The sequence below is a fragment of the Ipomoea nil genome, unplaced genomic scaffold, assembly GCF_001879475.1.
Source record: "Ipomoea nil cultivar Tokyo-kokei standard unplaced genomic scaffold, Asagao_1.1 scaffold3150, whole genome shotgun sequence".
In the NCBI taxonomy this organism is placed as follows: Eukaryota; Viridiplantae; Streptophyta; class Magnoliopsida; order Solanales; family Convolvulaceae; genus Ipomoea; species Ipomoea nil.
The window spans coordinates 1,629,095-1,652,181 of record NW_017619578.1 but is presented as its reverse complement, the minus strand read 5'-3'; the positions used below and the strand labels follow the sequence as shown (position 1 = coordinate 1,652,181).

General features: G+C 38.8%; 2 protein-coding genes across 2 annotated transcripts; both read left to right on the top strand.

Moving 5' to 3' along the window:
• Positions 1 to 3,203: 3,203 nt before the first annotated feature.
• LOC109167329 (glycerol-3-phosphate acyltransferase 5-like) lies at positions 3,204 to 6,364 on the top strand. The gene is made up of 3 exons (XM_019316353.1): positions 3,204 to 3,971; positions 4,625 to 5,126; positions 5,880 to 6,364. Exons 1-3 carry the CDS (start codon positions 3,423 to 3,425, stop codon positions 6,329 to 6,331), a joined length of 1,503 nt encoding a protein of 500 aa, XP_019171898.1. The 5' UTR covers positions 3,204 to 3,422; the 3' UTR covers positions 6,332 to 6,364.
• Positions 6,365 to 21,362: 14,998 nt separating this feature from the next.
• On the top strand, positions 21,363 to 22,304 carry LOC109167361 (uncharacterized protein K02A2.6-like). The gene has a single exon (XM_019316382.1). It carries the CDS (start codon positions 21,363 to 21,365, stop codon positions 22,302 to 22,304), a length of 942 nt encoding a protein of 313 aa, XP_019171927.1.
• The last annotated feature ends 783 nt before the right edge of the window (positions 22,305 to 23,087 follow it).

The following is a 23,087-nucleotide window of genomic DNA, read 5'->3' as shown; positions in this document are numbered from 1 at the left end:
AAGCCCGGGTGAAGATGCATACGGGCCGCCTCCTACGCCTTGCTGGTGCTATACGAGATGAGGGCCACCTACCCTGCTCTGTGGGCCCTTTTTCGATATAAGCATTGGGTTGCGTACCATGCCATGCAGGCCCAAGTGGAGATGTGCACACCAAGCCGAGGATTATGTCCTACTAACCTGGGTCAAAATGCGTATTACTGGCCGCCTACCCTGCATTGCAGGCGCGAGACTTTTTTTTTTTTCTCCCTTTTTTTTCCTCTTGGGTCGCCTACTCGCGTTGCAGGCCCAACACTGAAAATGAAAGGGGATGAAATGCAGTAATAAAATAATAAAAAGTGTTTTTCTTATTACCTTCTCGGGCTACTTGCAAGCCCACCAAGGTGCTATTATTCAGTTTAAGTAGGGCCACCTACCTAGCCCACGGGCCCTTAATGGTCGATATTATATTCTCTAGTTCATAATTTCTCACATTAACAACATAATTGTTGTGAGATCTTTTCTAAACTTAAAATAATGATTTATCTATGAAAAGATTTTAATAATCTCGGGTGAACTATCTAAACTATCTAAATGTGCTTAAATCCAGACACTACTACAACTAATAATTTTAGTTGTGATGTGAGCTTAATTGTACATGTTTCTCTTGTTAGATTCAATCTATTTGTTGGGTTTAAGTTCATTAAAATGTTACTCTAAATGCGTATTCCCTTGTTTTCTCATTAAGATATGGTTTTTGATAAGTGTCAAAGACACCTAGTTTTAGGGTCTCATTTAGGTGCATTTTGAGCTAATTATGATCCTTTGTGTACCATATTTAGGCCATTTAAGCTAAGTTTGTGCATTGTACTATAAAATATCACCACACTTTGTATTTTATGATTTTGTAGGGCAATTTGGATGAAAACGAGGCAAAGTGGCATAGGACGGAACAAAGCAGGAAAAGGAGACAAGCCGAGGCCAAGACAGGAGGCACAACGCACGTTGTGACATTCGTTGTGGAGAAGCAGAAAGATCCACAAGTGGCACAACGCACATTGTGACGTGCGTTTTGAAGAAACAGAAAGATCCACGAGGAGCACAACGCACATCGCAGAATCCGTAGATCAGGAACTTAAACGCACAACGCACGTTGTCTGGTGCGTTGTGCCATGCGTTGTGACCTTGTGCGGAAGTTGTGAAGGGAAGGCTATTTAAGACATTTGTAGATTCATTTCTAGGGGAGAAGACTTTCTTTTGAGAGTTTTTTTAGATTTGGTAGAAGGAGTAGAGAGTTAGATTGTAGAGAGAGAAACACCTAGATTTAGATAGCTCTTTAGATTTCCAATGAAGAAAGATATTGACAACCTCCTAATCAAGAGATCTTAGCAAGTTTGTAATCTACATTGGTACATTTCTAATTCTTCTTTTATATTTCTTTCTTATGTTTGATTTCAAGCTTTCAATGTTGATTGCTATTCTTGGCTAGTTAGTTAGGGATTGAATTGTGAAGTGATTGATTATGATGCCTATGTGACTTAATTCTTGAATTGGAGATTGAATACTTGCTATGCCTGAAGTCTTGTTGTGAGGGTTTAATTTGTAAGCATCCTATGGAGCTAGGCCACCTCCTAGGGTTGTGCTAAGCAAGTGATCTAGGCAAGAGATTGCTAGATCACTTGAAGCTTCTAACCTTGACATTTTCTAGCCTCATAATCCACTTTGGATTGGGTAGAAAGGTAGTGTAGGCAAGGTGTTTGAGGAATGGTCAAGGTGACTCCAAGAGCCCGACGTAGGGAATTCTAGTGTCTCCTAGACAAATCCTAGTAGTTGAAGGACGAAAGGAGAATAGCTTCCTCCCTAGGCTTAGCATATGCAATGTCCCTTTCCCATGTCAAATGATCCTAGGTGCATCATGATCATCACTAGCAATTCAACCCCTATTTCCTTTATTTGTTAATTCGTTTTAGTTGTTTGTTGTTTGAAACCTACACGACTATATCAAATATTGCGTGACATCCACTCAATTGTATGCAAACCTCCTTCTTACTATTGACAATGCAAGGCTACTCTGAACAGCAATCCTCTTGAGAACGATAAATCCAGGAGTCATCCCACAAACTTTTGACGTTAAAGCTAGGAGGTGAGAAAACGCTTTGTCCGTTTTACACTTGATTTGAATGTTTTACGGTGTTTGTTAGTGTTTTGAAACCATTGTAGATCAATTGCAAAAGCAATGGGAGGTCCTAAAGCATGCTTGGAGTCAAAACAGAGTTGGAGTGTTGAAATAGGGGATTCGAAGCGTCCAAAATTTCTAGTAGCTGAGCCGCCGAAGTCACAGAAGACTCGACGAGTCGAGAAAACTTGTCGACATGTCGAGAAGTTCCAGTCGAGGAGTCCGAGAATCGATACCCAACTCGACGCATTGAGAAAATCTAAAATGTTTCAATTTAACAGCTCATGGATGGAATTTTAACGGATGACTAAATCAAGTAAGATTTTAATAGTTGAGGACTTAATTGGGTAAGAATTATAGTCAAGGACCAAATCGGTAGTTTCGCAATAGTCAGAGGACCAAATCGGTTATTAACTCTTTAAAAAAAATAGGTTCAAATTAGAAAGGAAAAAAAAAAAAAATAAAAAAAATAAAAAACCTTGTACGAGGATCATTTCTTGCGACATGAACTGGTAGTTGTAAACCGATAAACGGACTCATTCTTTCATTAGAGGAGAGTCAATCTACCTGACTAGCTACCTTCATATTTTTCACCATTTCATCTCTCCTAAGTTATATTATAACCTTATTTTCATTAGCCCAATCATAGCTCCATCCCATGTCTGAATGAGACCCGACCGATTAAAACTCTATTGAATTAATCTCATTTTATAAACTAAGAAATCAGTTTGTGGAAAAAAATTGTTTTCAATGCATTCAAATAAAAAAAAAAAAAATCTACGAACAGATCTGTTAGTTCTCAGGTGATAGATTATGGGCAAGATGCATGATCGAGATTGATACAATCTAGCCATTGTAGTGTGTGGTTTATACCCAATGTAGTGAGTTGAGCGTGGGAACCAGATATTAATCCTCTAATCTGAAGAGAAATCTAAGTCACCATGATTTATTTATTCACTATCTTGGAGCTGGAGGAAATTTAGAGTTATGTGAGCAAAAATAATAAAAAATGAAAAAAACTTGTACGAGGGAGGAGCCTAGCTAGCTTTCTTGCGACATGAACTGGTAGTTGTAAACGGATAAACAGAGTGATTGTTTGATTAGAGGAGAGTCAATCTACCTTCATCTTTCCACCATTTCATCTCTTATAACCCCATTTCCAGTAGCCCAACCATATCTGCACATCTACTCATCATCTTCTATTCATCCATTACTACAATTCGTCTCATCCGAGGAAATTAAAACCCACAAAAACTTTGAAGCTCCTCTAATGGAGTCCGTAGTTTCCGAGCTAGAAGGGGCACTCCTGAAGAGCCCAGACCCCTTCTCGTACTTCATGTTGGTGGCCTTCGAGGCCTCCGGGCTGCTCCGTTTTGCCCTGCTGCTCATGCTCTGGCCGGCGATCAGAGCGCTGGAGTTTCTCGACAGATCAGGGAACATCGGATTAAGGTTGTCGGTTTTTGTGGCGTCGGCCGGGGTGAGGGTGTCGGAGATCGAGGCGGTGGCGAGGGCGGTCCTGCCCAAGTTTTACCTGGACGATGTTGACATGGAAGCTTGGAGGGTTTTCAGCTCGTACGAGAAGAGAACGGTGGTGACGAAGACGCCGAGGATCATGGTGGAGACGTTTGTTAAGGAACACTTAAGAGCCGATGATGTTTTCGGGACTGAACTTTCCGTCAACCGCTTCGGATTCGCCACCGGTTTCTTGAAAGATGATTTTGATTCCGTTAGCCGCCGGGTTTCTCGTTTCATTGGTCACAATAATAACCCTCCTTCTTTTGTACTACTTGGAAGGTTTTTCTCCGGATTTTCCATCCAGGTATAAAACTATATTTTCAAATCTCTATCACATTTAGCCTCTATCACTTAATTTAGAGTCCATTACTACTTCTCAGGGCGGAAATTGAAAATGACAATTTTATCTTTAGTTACCAATGACTGAAAAGTATATCAGAATCACTAAATATGACAAGGATTCAAAAATCGTAAAACTGAATATAAAAATGATCTCATGCATATTTAGTCATTATGACATAATTTTCAGTCATCGGTAACCAAAGACAAAATTGTCATTTTCCATTACTACTTCTCAGGGCGGGAACTGAAAATGACAAGTTTGTCCTTGATTACTAGTGACTGAAAATTAGATTGACTAAATAATATGACAAGGATTCAAAAGTCATGAGACCAAATATATGAAAATGTTCCCATAATCATGGTATTAAAATGGGAAAAACATTTTATTTTCAATTAGGGTAAAAATGAGTTGAATAGTCCTACGATCAAAATTGAAAAAAAAAAATATATCCTATTTTTTTAGTTAGGGATAAAGACTAGTGGAGTCGATTGATTAAATGGAATTTGAAATAAAAAAAATAGTTATAATGACTAGAGTTCAGACTAGATGAAACATAAAAGTTTAGGTCTAGATAATGTACGTACTAAAATTTTTGTAAATATCTTTGTGAACAGCAACAATTGCGTCCACCATTTGATAGTGGCAAAAATCAAGAATGCGGGATAATAAAGCCTTCGCCGGTGTTCTTTCACGACGGCCGCCTGGCGAGGCGTCCGACACCGTCGACGGCGCTTCTAATCCTTCTATGGATACCGGTAGGGATCCTGCTCGCCGCAGTTCGGATGGCTGTGGGCTTAACTCTACCGATATGGACCGTTCCCTATCTAGCATCCTATTTCGGCGGCAAAGTTATTGTGAAAGGCAACCCGCCGCCGCCGGTCTCCACCACCAACTCCGCCGGAGTGCTCTTCGTCTGCACCCACCGCTCATTGCTCGACCCCGTCGTCCTCTCCTCCGTCCTCCGACGTAGAATCCCGGCGGTAACCTACTCCATCTCGCGCTTCTCCGAGATCCTATCTCCGATCCCGACCGTCCGTTTGACGAGAAATCGCGACATAGACGCCGCGAAAATCAAACGCGAGCTCCAGAACGGAGATCTTGTCGTGTGCCCAGAAGGTATTGTTAAATGTAATTATGTAAATGTATACTAACATAAACTTAGAATGATATATCGGTCTATCTCTAATCATAGCTGATATCTCCATAGATATTGTCTTTAGAATAGTAAATTTGTCCAAAAACGTTAATCCTTTTGTCTACATGGAATCCCTCAACCACTACCCGAAAACATAGATAGATCAGAGTAAACAGTCCTGTTTTGTCTAACATTTCTCTTTTTTGAGTGATGAGAGAAATTTACAGTCACTATTAGAGGGTGTGCACAGGTAAATCTCATTTGTTTTGTCTAACACTTCTCTTTTTTTGAGTGACGAGGAAAATCTGCCGTCAATACTCAAGAGTGTGCACAAAGTAAACCCCGCCCATTTTGTCTAAACACTTGTCTTTTTTGAGTGATGAGGAAAACCCACAACCGCTACCCGTAAGTGTGCACAAGAAAGGAAACCAATTTAGATTATCTATGACTAACCAGCTCAAACTAAAGAGGTCAATAGACCAGGCCACTTCAGTTGAGAGTCGAACTTGTAATAACCTTTTATACTAAATTAACAATTTAACCAATTTGATAGGTTGCCTCCACCCTTACCACTGTACTCTGGCCTGTTTTTAATACTAAATGGTATAGTATATATACACAATAATAAGTTAAAATCAAATATCTAAGTTACTAAATCGTTTATTGATTGAGTGATATATTTGCATCACAATTCACAAATAAATAATATTATAGTATATGAAAAATTGTTACAGGTACAACATGCAGAGAAGCGTTTCTCCTCCGGTTCAGCGCCCTGTTCGCAGAATTAACCGACCGGATCGTCCCGGTGGCCATGAACTACAGAGTGGGGTTTTTCCATGCAACAACCGCTAGAGGTTGGAAAGCCATGGACCCGGTCTTCTTCTTCATGAACCCTAGACCCATTTACGAGGTTACATTCTTGAACCAGTTGCCGGCCGAGGCAACATGCGCCTCGGGAAAAACTCCCCAAGAAGTCGCCAATTATGTGCAGAGGATATTGGCGGCAACGTTAGGGTTCGAGTGCACAAACTTTACGAGGAAGGACAAGTACAGGGTTCTCGCCGGAAACGATGGAACGGTGACTCACAATTCCGGCGCCGATGATATGGGAGAACTCGTAACGGCGTTCAAGAAGGTGGTGGCCATTTTCAAACCTAATTATATAATGCAAGAAAGCAGATAGATTATAAACTATTAATTCTTGGTCGTCTGGTAATTTTAATTTTATCTTTCTTTTGATTTAAATTTACGTAAAACTTCCATGATTTTAGTTTTATTTTATTTTTAACACTGGAAGTGTTGAATAATGTATTTGAAGACGACTAATTTCATTTGTGAATATATATAATCCTTAGCACTTCTCTGAAAAGGTTGAATCCTCAACCCCAAGGACCCTCACATCTCGATTCGACAGAACATTTGAGAAGATATAAATCATGGTTTCAATAACTCCATAAATTATTCTGTAGATCAAGTCCACCTTGCAAGGTGGACGCGGGTCCAAATGTTCACAATTTACATAAGCTACTTAATATTCACAATTTACTTTTTGAAAATTCACTATTTGTCTACTATAAACCCACAATGTAACATATATGTAATTGATTACCTTATTTTGTATTCACAAGTTCCTTTCAAATACGATAGTCACACAATATTAATATATTAGGATTTGATGATCCTGTATTGTATTCACAAATTCTCTTCTACAGCTGTTATGTGTTTTGACTTAGAAATACAATTTATATTCTAGAAGTTCACAGTTCCAATACTAAAAATACACAATTTATATATCGTTTAGGACTAGGGTCCACCTTGCAAGGTACCGTGGTCCATAGTATAACAACTCCAATGACTCAGCAGACATGGCTAAATGCTCCTTAATGAGTGTACAATATATCGATTTCTTTATCTAACTTAGGAAAACCCGGATGGCCGGATCTGTTTTGACTAGACCCAAATCGAAAATAGACCTCACTGATATTTGTAACACAAAATAGCCACATAAAATGTCATTTTTGCTATTTTTTTCAACAATGTGTTGCAAAGTTTTAATCTTTTATTTCAGCTAATATACAATTTTGGGTCAAAATGGTGCAGGCTACTAGTATCTCCCTTTCCATCTCGTGTTCTCACCATTCTCACAAGCTTTACTTTCAAAGTTCTGTAGTGAGTTTGAGCCCCAAAAAAATGATAATAAATAAAAAAAAAAATCAACAATCTTATTAATCAATTTATTATTTTTAAATAAAAAAAATGATACATGTACGACTAGAAAAGGTTGTGACCATTGCTATCTTTATTTCTGCAATACTCTCTCATTTTAAAAAGTAAGTTATATTTTCACATCACAAAATTTACAATTTATTTATTATTTTCTCTACATCACTCTCTCACTTTCAAAAGTGGTCCTACTTTCACATCACATTAAAAAATTATTATCTTTTATCAATAAATCTTATTTTATCTCCACAATTATTGTTTTGTATCAATAATATATAAATTACAATAAAATATATATTAAAATAACAAAAATGAAATTTAAGATTAACTAAAATTAAATAAAGTACAAATTCAAATATATTGAAATGATTAAATTTAAGATAATACAAATTGAAGTACAACAACAACAACAACAACATCATCATCATTATAATAATAATAATAATAATAATAATAATAATAATAATAATAATAATAATAATAATAATAATAATAAATATAATAATAATAATAATAATAATAATAATAATAATAATAATAATAAATATAATAATAATAATAATAATAAATATAATAATAATAAATATAATAATAATAAATATAATAATAATAATAATAATAATAATAATAATAATAATAACAATAACAATAATAACAATAACAATAACAATAACAATAACAATAACAATAATAATAATAATAATAATAATAATAATAATAATAATAATAATAATAATAATAATAATAATAATAATAATAATAATAATAATAATAATAATAATAATAACAATAATAACAATAATAACAATAATAACAATAATAACAATAATAACAACAATAACAACAATAACAACAATAACAACAATAATAACAATAATAACAATAATAACAATAATAACAATAATAACAATAATAACAATAATAACAATAATAACAATAATAACAATAATAATAATAATAATAATAATAATAATAATAATAATAATAATAATAATAATAATAATAATAATAATAATAATAATAATAATAATAATAATAATAATAATAATAATAATAATAATAATAATAATAATAATAATAATAATAATAATAATAATAATAATTATAGCCTAACATAAAACTAACTTTATTCTTTCCTCACTATTAAGATTAAAGTATATTGGGGTAAGAGTACGTCAATTAGTCAAATAAGTTGATATGAATTCTTTGGCTGGAGTTAAGCTCACGTCACCAGGATTGAAATGATTTGTTGAAGATTATTGTCATGAAAATTTAGTTCAAAGTTTGCAACATTCTCATATTCGAAAGTGATGTTTGTGCTATGGAATGTCGTGCTTGGTTAAAATCGATCTTTTGGAGGGGGGATGGGGGAGCGTGGGGGTTGAAGGCTGGAGTTCGTCACACATCTAGTATTTGAGTGGTAAGAACTAAGAACTAGCTAGGATTGATTGATGCCATTCAAAGAAGGGTTTTCCATCATATGTCTTTAGGTTTTGTATGTAACCTAAAATTCATTCATCCAAATTGTCTACATAATCAGCTAGAACAAAGGCCAAATAAGCCTCACAAAATCAACTAACAATGCATAAGACTAGAAACAAAGACATTTATCTAATAACTTTGTCTCCAATAAGGCAAGGCCTAAGCAACCTATTATAGTTTAGTAAATTTATTATTCATTCCCAAAAAAGGTTACGTTAGGCTAATGAGTCAATTGACACACACAAGGCTCCCGAATTTTGTGCTCTAAAGTTCCAATAAATTGTCAAATTGGTATCAAATCACTAGGGAGATACTCCTCAGTCCTCACATGTAAGATCACAATAAACTTTTTTAGTATATATACGCATGCATGAACTTGCTTTTCTTGTTGGTTAAGAAATTCTATAAAAAAAAAAATTAGCATAAATCCATGAGTTATAAAGTCTAAATATTAAATGTTACAAATATTTGTTGAGAAAGGCAAAAAGCTGGATCAAGAGATTAAGAATAGAAAACAAAATAAAAAATGAAGAATAAGAGTTTAAATCGTTTGGCGGAGAGGCTATGCACTCATGGGGCAGATGAGGTCTTTTATTAATTGTGATAATAAACATCCCGGCTACCAACATCATATTTATAGACAACCTGGTACCTTTAAAAAAAAAAAAAAAAAAAAACTATCATGTACCATTTTGATTTGCTTCATTGTGATTCGCTCCATTATACTCCAACACCTTTTATCTCCTAGTAACATATGAGACATACCCAACAAACTTGTCTTCCAAAACAATTGGATCAAAATACATACAACTGATCTCACAAATACACCCAAACAAAAAAAAAAATCTCTGAAAAATACCTCTATCTATAGAATGTGTTCTTATCGCTTTGCTATCAGATTGTAGCTCCTTGTTTTGCCATATATGTTGTGACTAAAAAAAGAAGGGTGTGAGTCTCCAATGAGATTGACTCACAGATCCTTATCTATGAGATGCCATATATAAAATGTGTTCTTATTGAAATATGTTACCTTGAATTCTTGAATATTTTGTTATATTGTTCTTGGATTCGTGATATCGTATTCTTGTTTCTTGCAAAGCCTACTAAAAATGGTTGCTACTTGTCTCACACCCAAATTACTTTTTACATGAATAGTGTGTCTTAAGAGAGTGTTTAGTAAATAGATGTTAGCTGATAGTTGATTATATGCAAAATGACTTTCTCAAAAAATTGTTTTGAGCAACTTTTTAAATTTTAGAAAAGCAATAAGCTGTTACAAAAAGCTAATTAATCAAATACTCATATTGATTGTTTAACCAAGTCAAATAGCTAATAGTGATCAATAAGTCAAAACTGACTAATAACTATGTTACCAAACAGGATCAATATATTTTAGCTCTGGAGCCATAAAGCCAAACCCAATTTTGCATCGTTGCAGTAGTTACATTGTGTTTTCTTAATCGTTATACCGTGCACCACGGCGCACATAGCAATGTGCGCCCCGCACCTTTCAAAACTATGTCGTTTTGTTAAGTTGTGTGGGGAGTTGACGCGACAGAGTGTATGTGTATTCTGTTATATAATTATGTACATTATGTTATACAATTATGTACATTTTTTTATATAATTATGCACATTTTTTATACAGTTATGTACATTTTTTTATAATACAATTATGTACATCCGAAACATAGAATTTTTTTAAGAGTTAAAAGTTTATGTGTATTATGTTAAGAGTTTATGTGTATTATGTTAAGAGTTTATGTGTATTATGTATTATGTTAGATTATGTGTATTATCTTTTCAAAAAAGAATATGTGTATTCTGTTATATAATTATGTACATTCTGTTATACAATTATGTACATTTTCAAAACATGAAATTTTATTTAAGAAGTTAACAGCTGACGCAGAAAGTAAAATTTTCAAAAAAAAATATATATATATATAAAATGACGTCGTTTTGCACCAGCACAATTCAATGTGCGCCCTAGTGCACGTCATAAATTTGAATAGTTGATTGGGCTTGTGTATATATAATTCTATTGAGGGAACCTTTAAAAGTCATACTTCACTATTTTCTTTGTATACAGTATATACATACTCGCGGCCACATGTACATAAGATGTCAAATATCCATTATTGTTATGGAGTCCAGATGCATGCGTCTGAATTTTTAACGAACCTTTTAGGTACATATTTGACATCAAATTTATATGATTTTTTTTTTTTATGGGAAGCTAAGTATATACTTATTTGATTCTTTTGTACTATTAAGGTGATTTGAATGCATTGATTGTAAAATAAAAGTAAATTAGGGCTTAATTGATTGTGTTTTAAAGTCATCATAATCTTGGCATAAAGGCATGTTCTAGGAGCGGTGAGAGGTTAAGAAAGTGAAAAAAAGCGAGTTGGAAGTATCATAGCATAACCTGAGAATCCAAAGGAACAAAGGAAATGAAGAAAATTGCATTTTGGAATGAAGAAAAAATGCATTTAAGAGTGCAGATCAAGACAAACGTTAACGCTCACGGTCGTGAGTGTTAGTGTGACAAATTATATATGCTATGTTTTCATATGTCAAACGACATTTCGGTATTTTAATCGATCATATCTTAACATAAGAAAGTCCAAATTAAGTGATTCAAACTGAATTGAAAAATAATTAAAATAGCTACAACTATTATGAATACTACAAAATCTAATTCAAAAAAAAAAAAAAAAAAAAAAAAAAAAAAAAAAAAAAAAACTACTTTCAATTCAAGTTTGTATCTTCAATTCATGATGGATCAAAGTTATGTTTTTCATTACTTACTTTTCAATTACTTCATTTCAAATTTGCTTTCAAGGGATGCAATTACCTTGTATTTTTACTTTTCAATTCACATCTTAAGTAGCTAGATTCTCCATATAGATTTGAATTGAGCTTGCTCTTATCATAGATGCTTGTGTGAATTCAATTGCATAAAAGGAAAATATATTAAACTAATTTGGGTTCTGATCTTTTTGTGTGGTAGTGCTTTGATTGATCTCTTGTGTGATCTATGACCATATTACATTTGAGAGTCTAAGAGGCATGTTGTTGGTATGATAATAGGACATTGCTATAGCCACACTATTCATAACTCAAAGTTTGCTTTGAGAAAAGAAAATTGAAAGAAGACTTGAATTGTGTTCGATAAATTAGTCCCATTAGGATTGAATTATCATGGGAATGAGATTCAATTATAATTGGTAATATCCAATAGCCACGAGAATGGTATTGGCACTTTGATCGTAACATCTTCATTAATCCTTGATACGTCACTACATGACCCCTAATCCTTAGACACTCCATAGCATCCATGCAAGGCTTGATTTAATCCAAATCCTTTCTTTACCCATTGATAGTTACTTGTTTTGTTAATCACTAATGTTAATTACTTGGTTGTTCTTGTGCAATTCTCAAACCAATAGCTAGAGTTAGATTCCAAACACTAGACATGTTTTATGATTAACCAACTTATTATCACACACCCTTTTGGTACACTTATTGAGATGTTATCTTGTATGAAGATACACTCACACAAATCTTATTACTAAATTCGATCTTTCAAGTCCTATAGTGTACAAGTTGTTTTTTAAAATATATGTGCAATGCGTAGTACCGTCTTTCTATTGTTGTTATTGTTGTTGTTGTTGTTGTTGTTGTTGTTGTTGTTGTTGTAGTAGTTTTTCTCTTTTTATAAAAAAATTTTAATAGTAGAATACTGGATAGTTATGGAAAGTTTGAGGATTGTGAGTAGTTTTAGAAACATGGGTAGTGAAATTTTATTCTTCATTAACTCCGATCGTTCTTAATTGAGTGATCAATCATCTTTAGGAGAATATTGATTGGACTTCCCCTCAATTGACAAGTTGAACATTTATTGACCAATTAACACGGTAAGAAAATATTGTGAAATACATATGAATTAATACCTACAACTTAAATACATACTGATTTATTGATATAAAGACGCAAATGGTGAATTTTGTATTACTGCGCTAGTGAAATCTTTCAAATCAAAGACAATGACCATGGGCTGGCATGAAAATATGTAAGAGCATCTCTCGTTGTTGTTTTTGAGGAGTTTTTGCAGGTGTGACTAGGAAAGAGAAAATGAGAAGAAAGGGGAAAAAACAAAATCTGAAAAGTAAAATAAAAAAATTATAAGCAGATTAACACGCCCAGCTGGCACGTCACGCGTAGGGTGCACCCGCCCGGCCGGGGGCGTCTAGTGCGCCTCACGCGCACCAGGAAACTCCCTTGCTTTACGGGTGGGTCCCACTTTTTCTGCAAAAACCAAAACTCTCCTACAACAACTAATTTTATCCTCTCTCCTCACACTCTCTCCTCCATATAGACTTGTCCACCTCAAAATTCACACAAAAAAACTATTGATGGGGATACCCAACCTAAGAAAAACTGAACAGCCAAGATACTCTCTCTGGAGCAAATGCAAGCAACAAAGTGCACATAACGAATAAAAATAAATATATGCACAAGACATAAGAACTCAAAAAAAAAAAAAAAAAAAAAAAAAAAGCACTCCTCTCTTTCCACGATTAATCTCTACTATATATATATATATATATATATATATATATATATATATATATATATATATAAATTCCTCAACTTTAACTTCCCACCCAAATCCTAAAAAATCTCGATTTCTAATAAAATATATTGTTTTCTACTTTCCTATTCGTGCTATAATTCTAGGTTAAAATTCTTATTCTGATATTATAAAATAGTGTAATACAATTTCTAATAAAATATATTGTTTCCTACTTTTCTATTCATACTATAATTCTACATTAAAATTCCTATTCGTAATACAATAGGACAATCTATATCTATACATAATTAAAATAAAATCCTGCTTCTAGCATTTTTCCGCCCAAAATAATTGTATTGCTCAAATTATTTAATTATGGTAAACTATGGAATCAGGCCCGGCCCTAGGCAAGTGCAGGCTGGGCCCTTGCCCAGGGCCATGCTTGGAAGGGGCCCACCACTCCTATTACCTCTTATATATACCATATAATTTTTGTATAATTATTTAAAATACATTAATGTTATAGATCTTTGTGTTAGCTTAGGTGGTAAGACTTTTGGTTTTTGTGCATATGGTCCAGGGATCGAATCCCATTATATGTGTTTTTCATAAAATTTTCTCTATGTACTCTTTAAAAGATAAATTGAGGGATATTATATATTTTTAGTTGGTTGAGTTGGTAAGATTTGTAGTTTGTAATTTTGTATGCTCATTGTCAAGGGATCAAATCATCTCGTGTGTATTTTTACATAAAATTTTCCTAACCCTACTCTTTAGTAGATGAATTTAGGGGTATTATTATATTATATTATATTAAACTTGTAACTTACCAAATTAATTTCTTTCTTCAAAAAAAAAAAATTAATTTCTATTACTAATTTGTATTTTTTTAAATTTAATTTGTAATTTTGTAATTTTTTTTACCTTTTTGTAATTATAGTGAGATTTATAATATAGATTGATTTGTGATTTATATCAAATTTTAAATTTATTTTTATTCGACTAATTTACTACTTATATTTAGAATATGTGTTATTTTGTGAACTTTATAATGAGTTATGTATATGTAATATATTTTGTGATTTAGTTATGAAAAATATTTTAAAAGATATTTAATTTTTTTATGAATTATCTAGTTAATGTAGTTTAGAAGTTCTATTGTTTGTTATCGTATTCAAATTAATCTAGAATAATTTTTTTATTCGAACTATTTTATCCAATTAGTTATGTTTCATATTTGTGTGTTTTGATTTATTGTTCCCAATAATTAAGATTTTATGCTATGCTTTTATTTGTAAGTTTGTTTTATAAATTTTTATTAATAATTACTTTATTATTTATAATAATAATGATGTGATTGTCTGTAAGCTATATTTTGATTTTAAATTATTTATTCATTTTATAAACTATATAATTCTTTATTTATGAAAGCACTGATGCGGTTATTGATTATTTTGGATTTACGAATGCATCAATAATTATTTTCATGTGTATGTAAAATTAATAAAAACTTAATCTTATTTAAGTTATTGGACATTACTATTTTTTACTTATTTAATTTAAATTTTAGTTATAAAAATATATATATTAATTTAATATAGGGCCCATTTTTGTTGCTATGTCCTGGGCCTATAGAATGATAGGACCGGCCCTGTATGGAATAATTAATGATGGTAATAGAAATCTTAGGAGAATATAGAATACAAGAATATTTAATTATGGTTATATTATTATTGTGTCTCACATAATAGAATACAAGAATATTTAATTATGGTTATATTATTATTATATATATGTGTTGTTTTTGTTTTTAGCAGTTTAGAGCAAATTGCGGAGTTATTAAATAATATTTTTGGTGTTTTGATTAAAAAAAAATGTTAAAATGGCGAATTTGTTAAAATTTTAGTGAATTTGTCAATAATTGAACAAGACTATTATCTAATAATTATTATGGCAATTAACAAATTAATTGTATGGATATTAAAATTCGTTTGGAAAGTAGGAAAATAATTTCTGGAAAATGAGTTATTTTTCAGAAAATACTTTTCTTTTCAATGTTTGGTTGCACAGCAGAAAATCGTCTTTGTGTATTTGATTCATTTTTCAGAAAAATATCTTTATGTTTTTGGTTAATTTTATGGAAAATGAACAAGAAAATGAGTAAAATTTTATACTTCAACATTTTAATTTTTATATATCCAAAAAAAACATTTTTATATCTCCCAAATTGTTACTATATGAATCTAATAATTATTATAGTAATTAAGCTAATAATTACACAAATAATATTATAATTGACTAATAATTATTATGGTAATCAAGCTAATCATTAACATAATAATAGTATAATTACAATTATGTAATAACTAGTTTTTTCTATGCGCGATGCGCAAAATTAAGTGCCCAACATTAGTATTCAATGTTAAAATTATGGTTATAATTTTTTTTAAAATAAAATTTTATAATTTTTTATAAAAAATTCATAAAATTTATAGTTGTAGAGAATTCATATTATATATTAAAAAGTATATTAATAATTATGGTATGATTAATAATTTATTTATTACATATTCTAATATAATATCTACATATATTATTACAATTAAAACAATTAAAGAATGTCCTTGATGGGGTAAGGACCCCGGCCCAAGAGATAGGGGCCCAAAGAAAATGGTTCGAGACAGGAGAAGTGGGCCAGCGTCCGAGGAGCCCGAAGAGCAATTGGGCCGAGTCCTGGAGTCGGCCCAGGCCTAAGCACGGGGCCCGGTTCAGAACTGCTAAAGAGGAGCCCAGTGGGAGCTTAGGCTGAGACGAGGAGTCGACCAAGGCCCAAGCCCAGGGAAAGACTCGGTTCAAGGAGCCGTTGAGAGCATTGAAGAGGCTCGTTTAAAAGGGAGCCGTTAGGGCATTGAAAGCAGGACTCGGTCAGGCTGTTACAAGCCTGGAAGAGTCGTTGGTCGACCGAGTAATGGCGTCCAACGGCTTCATATCTTGATTAGTCTTGAAGTCGGCCATTAAGGGCCTTCAAGTCGGTAGAGGAGGAGCCGCTATTTAAAGGCTCCTCCACTCTTGTAAAAGGACAGACGATTGAATACCCGGAGAGGGGAGAATACCAAAGAATTTCCGAGCACTAGCATTATTTCCAATATAGGCATACATTTTTATTGAAAGGTGTATCCTCCAGCCGAAGGTTGTGTTGGACCTCCTTGGGCCTGAAAACCCAAAAACCATCACTGGCGCCGTCTGTGGGGATCGAAACTAAGAGTCACGTGTCCTCCTGTGTGAGGCGAGTCCAAGAAACGATAATTAGAATCTCAGTCGAATTAGAAAAGCTCCTAACATGGCAGGAAGTGAGGAACAATCAAGCCGTCACGAAAATGGACGGGAGGCAGACTTGAGAAGCCAGCTGAATCGGGGAAACACCCGGAGCCGGGAAAACGAGACAACACCGCCGCCGACACCACCGATAAACCAACAGTTGCCCCAGGTGCAGCTCACCCCAGAGCAGCTACGAGCAATCGGGCGTGCCTGCGCCGAAGCAAGCCGAGGAGTGAGAGAACAGTCCGTCACTCGCCAGCCACAACGCGATTCGCAGCCGCCTCATAGGCCCGACAACCGGCAACAGAACCGACGGGGCGAAAGCCAACCGGTACAGTCCATTCATTCTAGGCTGGGTCCCAGTGTCGGGCGGCGGTCGGCAAGAGAACGACTGGGTCGGAAGGAACCCAGTCGTGCCCGTTAGCTGCTCGCGATCGGCAAGCTGCACGAGAGAAGAACCGTACCAAAAGAGCCAGGACTGAGACTCGCCGCGTGGAGCAACCCCTCCACAACCATGACCAACCGGCCGAGTCTGAAGTCGGCGAGAGCACGGAATCCACAGGAAATCGCACCCGGGAGAGGGTTGAAGTGGCAAACTTAGTCCAAGAAGTGCAAAATCTGAGAGAACAGATGGAGGGAAAAACCAAATCCCCAGGACGTACGTTATTAACCGCCTTACCATTCTCGGACGAGGTCATGGCCTTTAAGATACCAGGTGATTTCAAGTTCCCGGAGCAGGCCACGTTCGATGGGGCCGGCGATCCCCGAGAGCATTTGCTAAGTTATCAGGCTAAGATGCAGGTTTTGGGGGTGCGAGATCCGGTCATGTGCCGCGCTTTCTTACCCACGTTGAAAGGATCAGCACAAAGGTGGCTAGTGGCGCAGCCCTCGGGGTCGATTCACAGCTTTGAAGAGCTGGCGGACCGCTTCATGAGCCACTATGCCGCTAATATCAAACCACAAAAGGACCTAACACACCTGGGCGACATCCATCAGGATGAGGGCGAGTCCTTGAAAACTTATTTGGCCCGCTGGCAGAAAGAAATCCAGTCCATAGAGGAGGTCGAGGACTAGACAGCGCTCACCTTCTTCATCAAGTCCTTGCGGTCCGGCCAGCTATACCGAGACCTAAGGGACAATAGCCCGGCTACCTACGCAGAAGCCATTCATATGGCCAACACAGAGCAGGCTATGAAGCATAAGCGGCAGCGCGAAGTCGGCGGATCCGCCAGCGGGAAGAGGACGCGAGCTGAAACCAAGGAAAGGCGCCCGGACGTAACTCGGCGACCCGAAGTCAGACGATCATAAGACAGACCCGTCGTCCACGCCTATCGGCCGGCTCCCGAATGGCCGGTCCACGAGATACAAGCGGTTGCCCTGCCTCCGCCTCCGCCGATCGACGATCGCGCGACGAACGAAGAGACCGGTAAGACCTCTAAGTACTGTCGTTATCACAAATCTTATACCCACAGCACGGAGGAATGCTTCTACCTGAAGAAGATCATGGAGGGTATTATTCAGCAAGGAACCCCGCCTCCTAATCAGTGGAGGCGGAGATCGGTCAATCGAGGGGATGAGGATCCCGCCGCCGTTGCCGAAAACAGTCGAAGCAAGCAGCCAGCTCCCGAAGAAGATGAGGCTCAGTGGCGCCAGAAGCCGGTTATCAACATGATAGTCGGCGGGCCGGAAAGTGGTGACTCAGTGAACACCAGAAAAGCCTGGGCCCGACAGTTGTACGTCGGGACGGTGTACGGGCGCGAGGAAAACTCTAAAAAGGTGTGCCGAGAGCCCATAGCGTTCACCGACAGAGACTTACCAGCCGGAGAGATACCGCATCGAGATGTGTTGGTTATAGCCATGGACATCAGTGGCGTTGTCGTTCGACGAATCCTGGTAGACACCGGGAGCAGCGTCAATGTGCTATACCTAGAAACCTTCATCAAAATGGGGCTGACTCGAGAACAGCTGAATCCTGTCAAAACTCCCCTCGCCAGTTTCACAGGGGACTCGGTGGAGGCGGAAGGGTCGATCACACTTCCAGTTGAGATTGGCAGTTATCCAGATGTACAGAAACTCAGCATGAAGTTCATTGTGGTAAACTTGACATGTTCGCATAACGCTATACTCGGCCGACCGGGTGTCGAGGATCTAGGAGCTCTGATTTCAATCGAGCATCTTTGCTTGAAATTCCGCACGCCAAACGGGATAGGTACGGTGCGCTGTGACCGTAAAGTCGCCCGCGACTGTTATCTACAGGCATGCAGAGGGATGGGCAAACGCGAGATGCAGGTCCATGAGATCACCGAGAGGCCCCCAAAAAAGACGATAATACTTCGCCCGGAGCCTGCCGTCGAGTTGGAGGAAGTCGAGATCGACCCCACACAGCCGGACCGACGGGTCCGAATTGGAGTCGGCCTCCCCGAGACAGTAAAGGAAGAAATTGTAAAGGTGCTCCGGGAACACCGGAGGGTTTTCGCCTGGGGCTCGGAGGACATGCCTGGCGTCGACCGATCGATCATATCGCACAGACTCGCCATGGATCCCGAGCATCGACCAGTCATACAGAAGAAGCGATACATGGCCAGCGACCGAAGAGAATTTGTGAAGAAGGAAGTGAGCACGCTACTAGCAGCCGGGCACGTCCGCGAGGTTAAGTACCCGGAGTGGTTGGCGAATGTGGTCCTTGTACCCAAGCCCCCGGCGTGGCGGATGTGCGTGGACTACACGGACCTTAATAAGGCCTGCCCAAAAGACCCGTTTCCCTTACCTCGGATCGATCAACTGGTCGACGAGACGGCGGGATCGACACTGTTGAGCTTTATGGACGCCTTTAGGGGGTACCATCAGATATTTATGCACTCGGCGGACGAAGAAAAGACCGCGTTTCTGACGCCGGACGGAGTTTATTGTTACCGAGTTATGCCCTTCGGGCTCAAGAACGCCGGAGCCACATATACCCGAATGGTGGCCCGATTATTCCAGCACCTGCTGGGAAAATCGATGGCCGCGTACGTCGATGACATGCTCGTCAAGAGCCGAGAGGAGAGCAAACACGCAGAAGATTTGGCCGACTGTTTTAAAGTGATGATAAAGTACAACCTCCGGCTGAACCCTAAGAAATGCACGTTCGCCGTGCAAGGTGGAAAGTTCCTGGGCTACATGGTCACCAAGCGAGGTATCGAGCCTAATCCTGAGAAAGTACAGGCCATCGTCGACACGCAGCCTCCCAGCACTGTAAAAGACCTGCAACGGCTGACCGGCCGACTGGCCGCCCTGAGCCGCTTCCTGAGCAAGGCGGCGGATAAGACCGTGCCTTTCTTCGAAGCCATGAAGAAGAAGGAAGGATTCGCTTGGACCCCTGAGTGCCAGCAGTCGTTTGAGGAATTGAAACAATACCTCTCGACACCCCCGGTATTGTCTACCCCCCAGGCGGGCGAGGCTTTATTTCTGTACTTAGCCGCCTCCTGCAAGGCGGTAAGTTCGGTGTTGGTCCGAGAGGCAGAACGAGTCCAGCACCCGGTCTATTACGTAAGCCGCTCCCTGAAGGCTGCCGAGTCAAGGTATACCACCCTGGAAAAGATTGTATATGCGTTTTACGAGTACTGACGGACCAACCGCTCGGGAGCATTTTGCGAAACCCTTCGTCGTCCGGCCGCCTGGTAAAATGGGCCGTAGAGCTAACTCAGTATGGGATTGAGTACCAGCCCCGGCCTTCCATAAAAGGGCAAGCCTTGGCCGACTTCTTGGTCGAATGCACGACGAGTGAGAAAGAGAAGGAACACGCCACGGAGAATTGCTTAGGCGAGTGGTGGGAAATGCACGCGGACGGAGCATCAAGTCGACATCACTGTGGAGGTGGTGTTGTGCTTATCACTCCCGAAGGATTCCGACTGTATTATGCCTTGAGCTACCTGTTCCAAGCCTCCAACAACGAGGCCGAGTACGAAGCTGTGTTAAACGGCCTCCGACTCGCCAGGGCCTTAGGGGTCGAAAGATAACGAGTCAAGACTGACTCTAGGTTGGTAGTCGGGCAGATCTCAGGCACGTGCGAGGCCAAGAATGCCCGGATGGCTCTATATAGAGAGCGCGCGGTTGAGATGTTAAAAGAGTTTGGAGCCTACGAAATAGAGTATATATCCCGAACGGATAACATAGAAGCTGACATATTGTCCAAGATTGCCTTGGAGGGAGTACCGGACCACCTGGCAAAAATCTGTCAGAAGGAGGAGCTAAGTCGACCAAGCGTTGAAGAAACACCGCTAAGGATCCAGCAAGTGACTGGCGAGGAATGGGAACGAGAGAAAAACCCCGAGATGTTCTGGATAGAGGACATCTGGCGATTCATAGAAAAAGGCGAGTTACCGGAAGATCCGGGAGTCGCCGCAAAGGTTCGACGAAAGGCCCCCTCTTTCCAAATCATTGATGGGCAAAATATATAAACGGTCGTTCTGAGGACCTTTGTTAAGATGTTTGCTCAAGCCCGAGGCCGAGAAAATAATGGATGAAGCCCATAGGGCATCTGTGCCGCGCACCAGGGCGCCCACACGCTCGCTCGGAAGTTAGTCGTCCAAGGATATTATTGGCCAACTATGATGTGGGACTGTATTGAATGGATATCCAAGTGCGGCGTTTGCCAGGCATTCGCAAGAAAGACACTCGGCCAGCTACTTTTTACACGCCGGTCACCACCGCCATCCCATTTGCCAAGTGGGGGATTGATTTGTTGGGGTCATTACCAGTCGCCCCCGGAGGCTTGAAGTTCTGTGTCGTAGCTATCGACTACTTCACCAAGTGGGTCGAGGCGGAACCACTGGCTACCATAACTGAGTACCAATGCCGACGCTTTTTGTGGAAAAGGGTGATTTGCCGCTTCGGCCTGCCCGAGCACATTGTCAGCGACAACGGGCGACAGTTCGATTGTCAGGCATTCGCCGACTTCTGCCGCCGGCACGATATCCGCCACACTAAGGTGTCGGTGGCATACCCACAGGCCAACGGACAAGTCGAGAACGTGAATCGAACGCTAGTGGATGGGATTCCGAAGAAATTGGAAGATATTCGAGGGAATTGGGCTGATGAGCTTGACCGAGTCCTATGGGCTTATCGCACTACCCAACGACGAGCAACTGGAGAGAGTCCATTCTCACTCGCGTACGGATTTGAGGCCAAGGTTCCAATTGAGGTGGTCGAGCCCACTCACCGCGTCCGTACCTATTCAGACACGGAGAACGAAGAGAGTCTTCGAATTGAGAAAAACTTCTTAAAAGAAAAGAGGGAAGTCGCGAGTGCGCGAATGGCTGAATACCAACAAGCGGTAAAAAGATATCGCGATCGGAGGATTCGTCTGCGAACCTTCCAGGTCGGCGACCTTGTACTACGGGATCGACAGGCCAGTCAACCCGCAGAGGGGGGCAAGCTTGCGATTAAGTGGGAGGGACCATACCGCAATGGCGCGGTTGTCCAGGCTGGAACCTACAAATTGGAAACCATGGAGGGCAAGCCCGTGGACCGGATTTGGAACGTCATTCACCTAAAGAAGTTCTATCAATAGAAAGGGACAGAACATGTATGGGCCCAAGGGTCCTGAGAGACTTGAATAAAAAGTACAAGTTACAGTTAATCACTCCCCGGATTCGGCGAGAAAAAGTTAGGAAACAAGGGCCCAGACCCTTAGTCGTTTCCGTGAAAAAGCCAAGAGGAGTCGCCTCGATTGAGGGACTCGGCGAGTATATAAAGAAACTACGGGGCACTGACCCTAAACGTTTCTGAGAAAGAAAAAGCCTAAGGAGTCACCTCGACTGAGGGACTCGGCGAGAAAAAGTTAGGAAACAAGGGCCCAGACCCTTAGTCGTTTCCGTGAAAAAGCCAAGAGGAGTCGCCTCGATTGAGGGACTCGGCGAGTATATAAAGAAACTACGGGGCACTGACCCTAAACGTTTCTGAGAAAGAAAAAGCCTAAGGAGTCGCCTCGACTGAGGGACTCGGCGAGAAAAAGTTAGGAAACAAGGGCCCAGACCATTAGTCGTTTTCGAGAAAAAGCCAAGAGGAGTCGCCTCGATTGAGGGACTCGGCGAGTATATAAAGAAACTATGGGGCACTGACCCTAAACGTTTCTGAGAAAGAAAAAGCCTAAGGAGTGACCTCGACTGAGGGACTCGGCGAGAAAAAGGGAAAGGAAAGGACACGGAGGAACTCGGAAGCCAAAGGCGACCGAGTGCAAGTGAATGCCGACATAACCCTCGGAGGGGGGGGGGGTTGGTAAATTTGTCGGCCTTCCGGGGCGAGGACTACGGCTGAAGGCCCAAGAAGGTATTGGGCCACTTCCAGGTCCGCC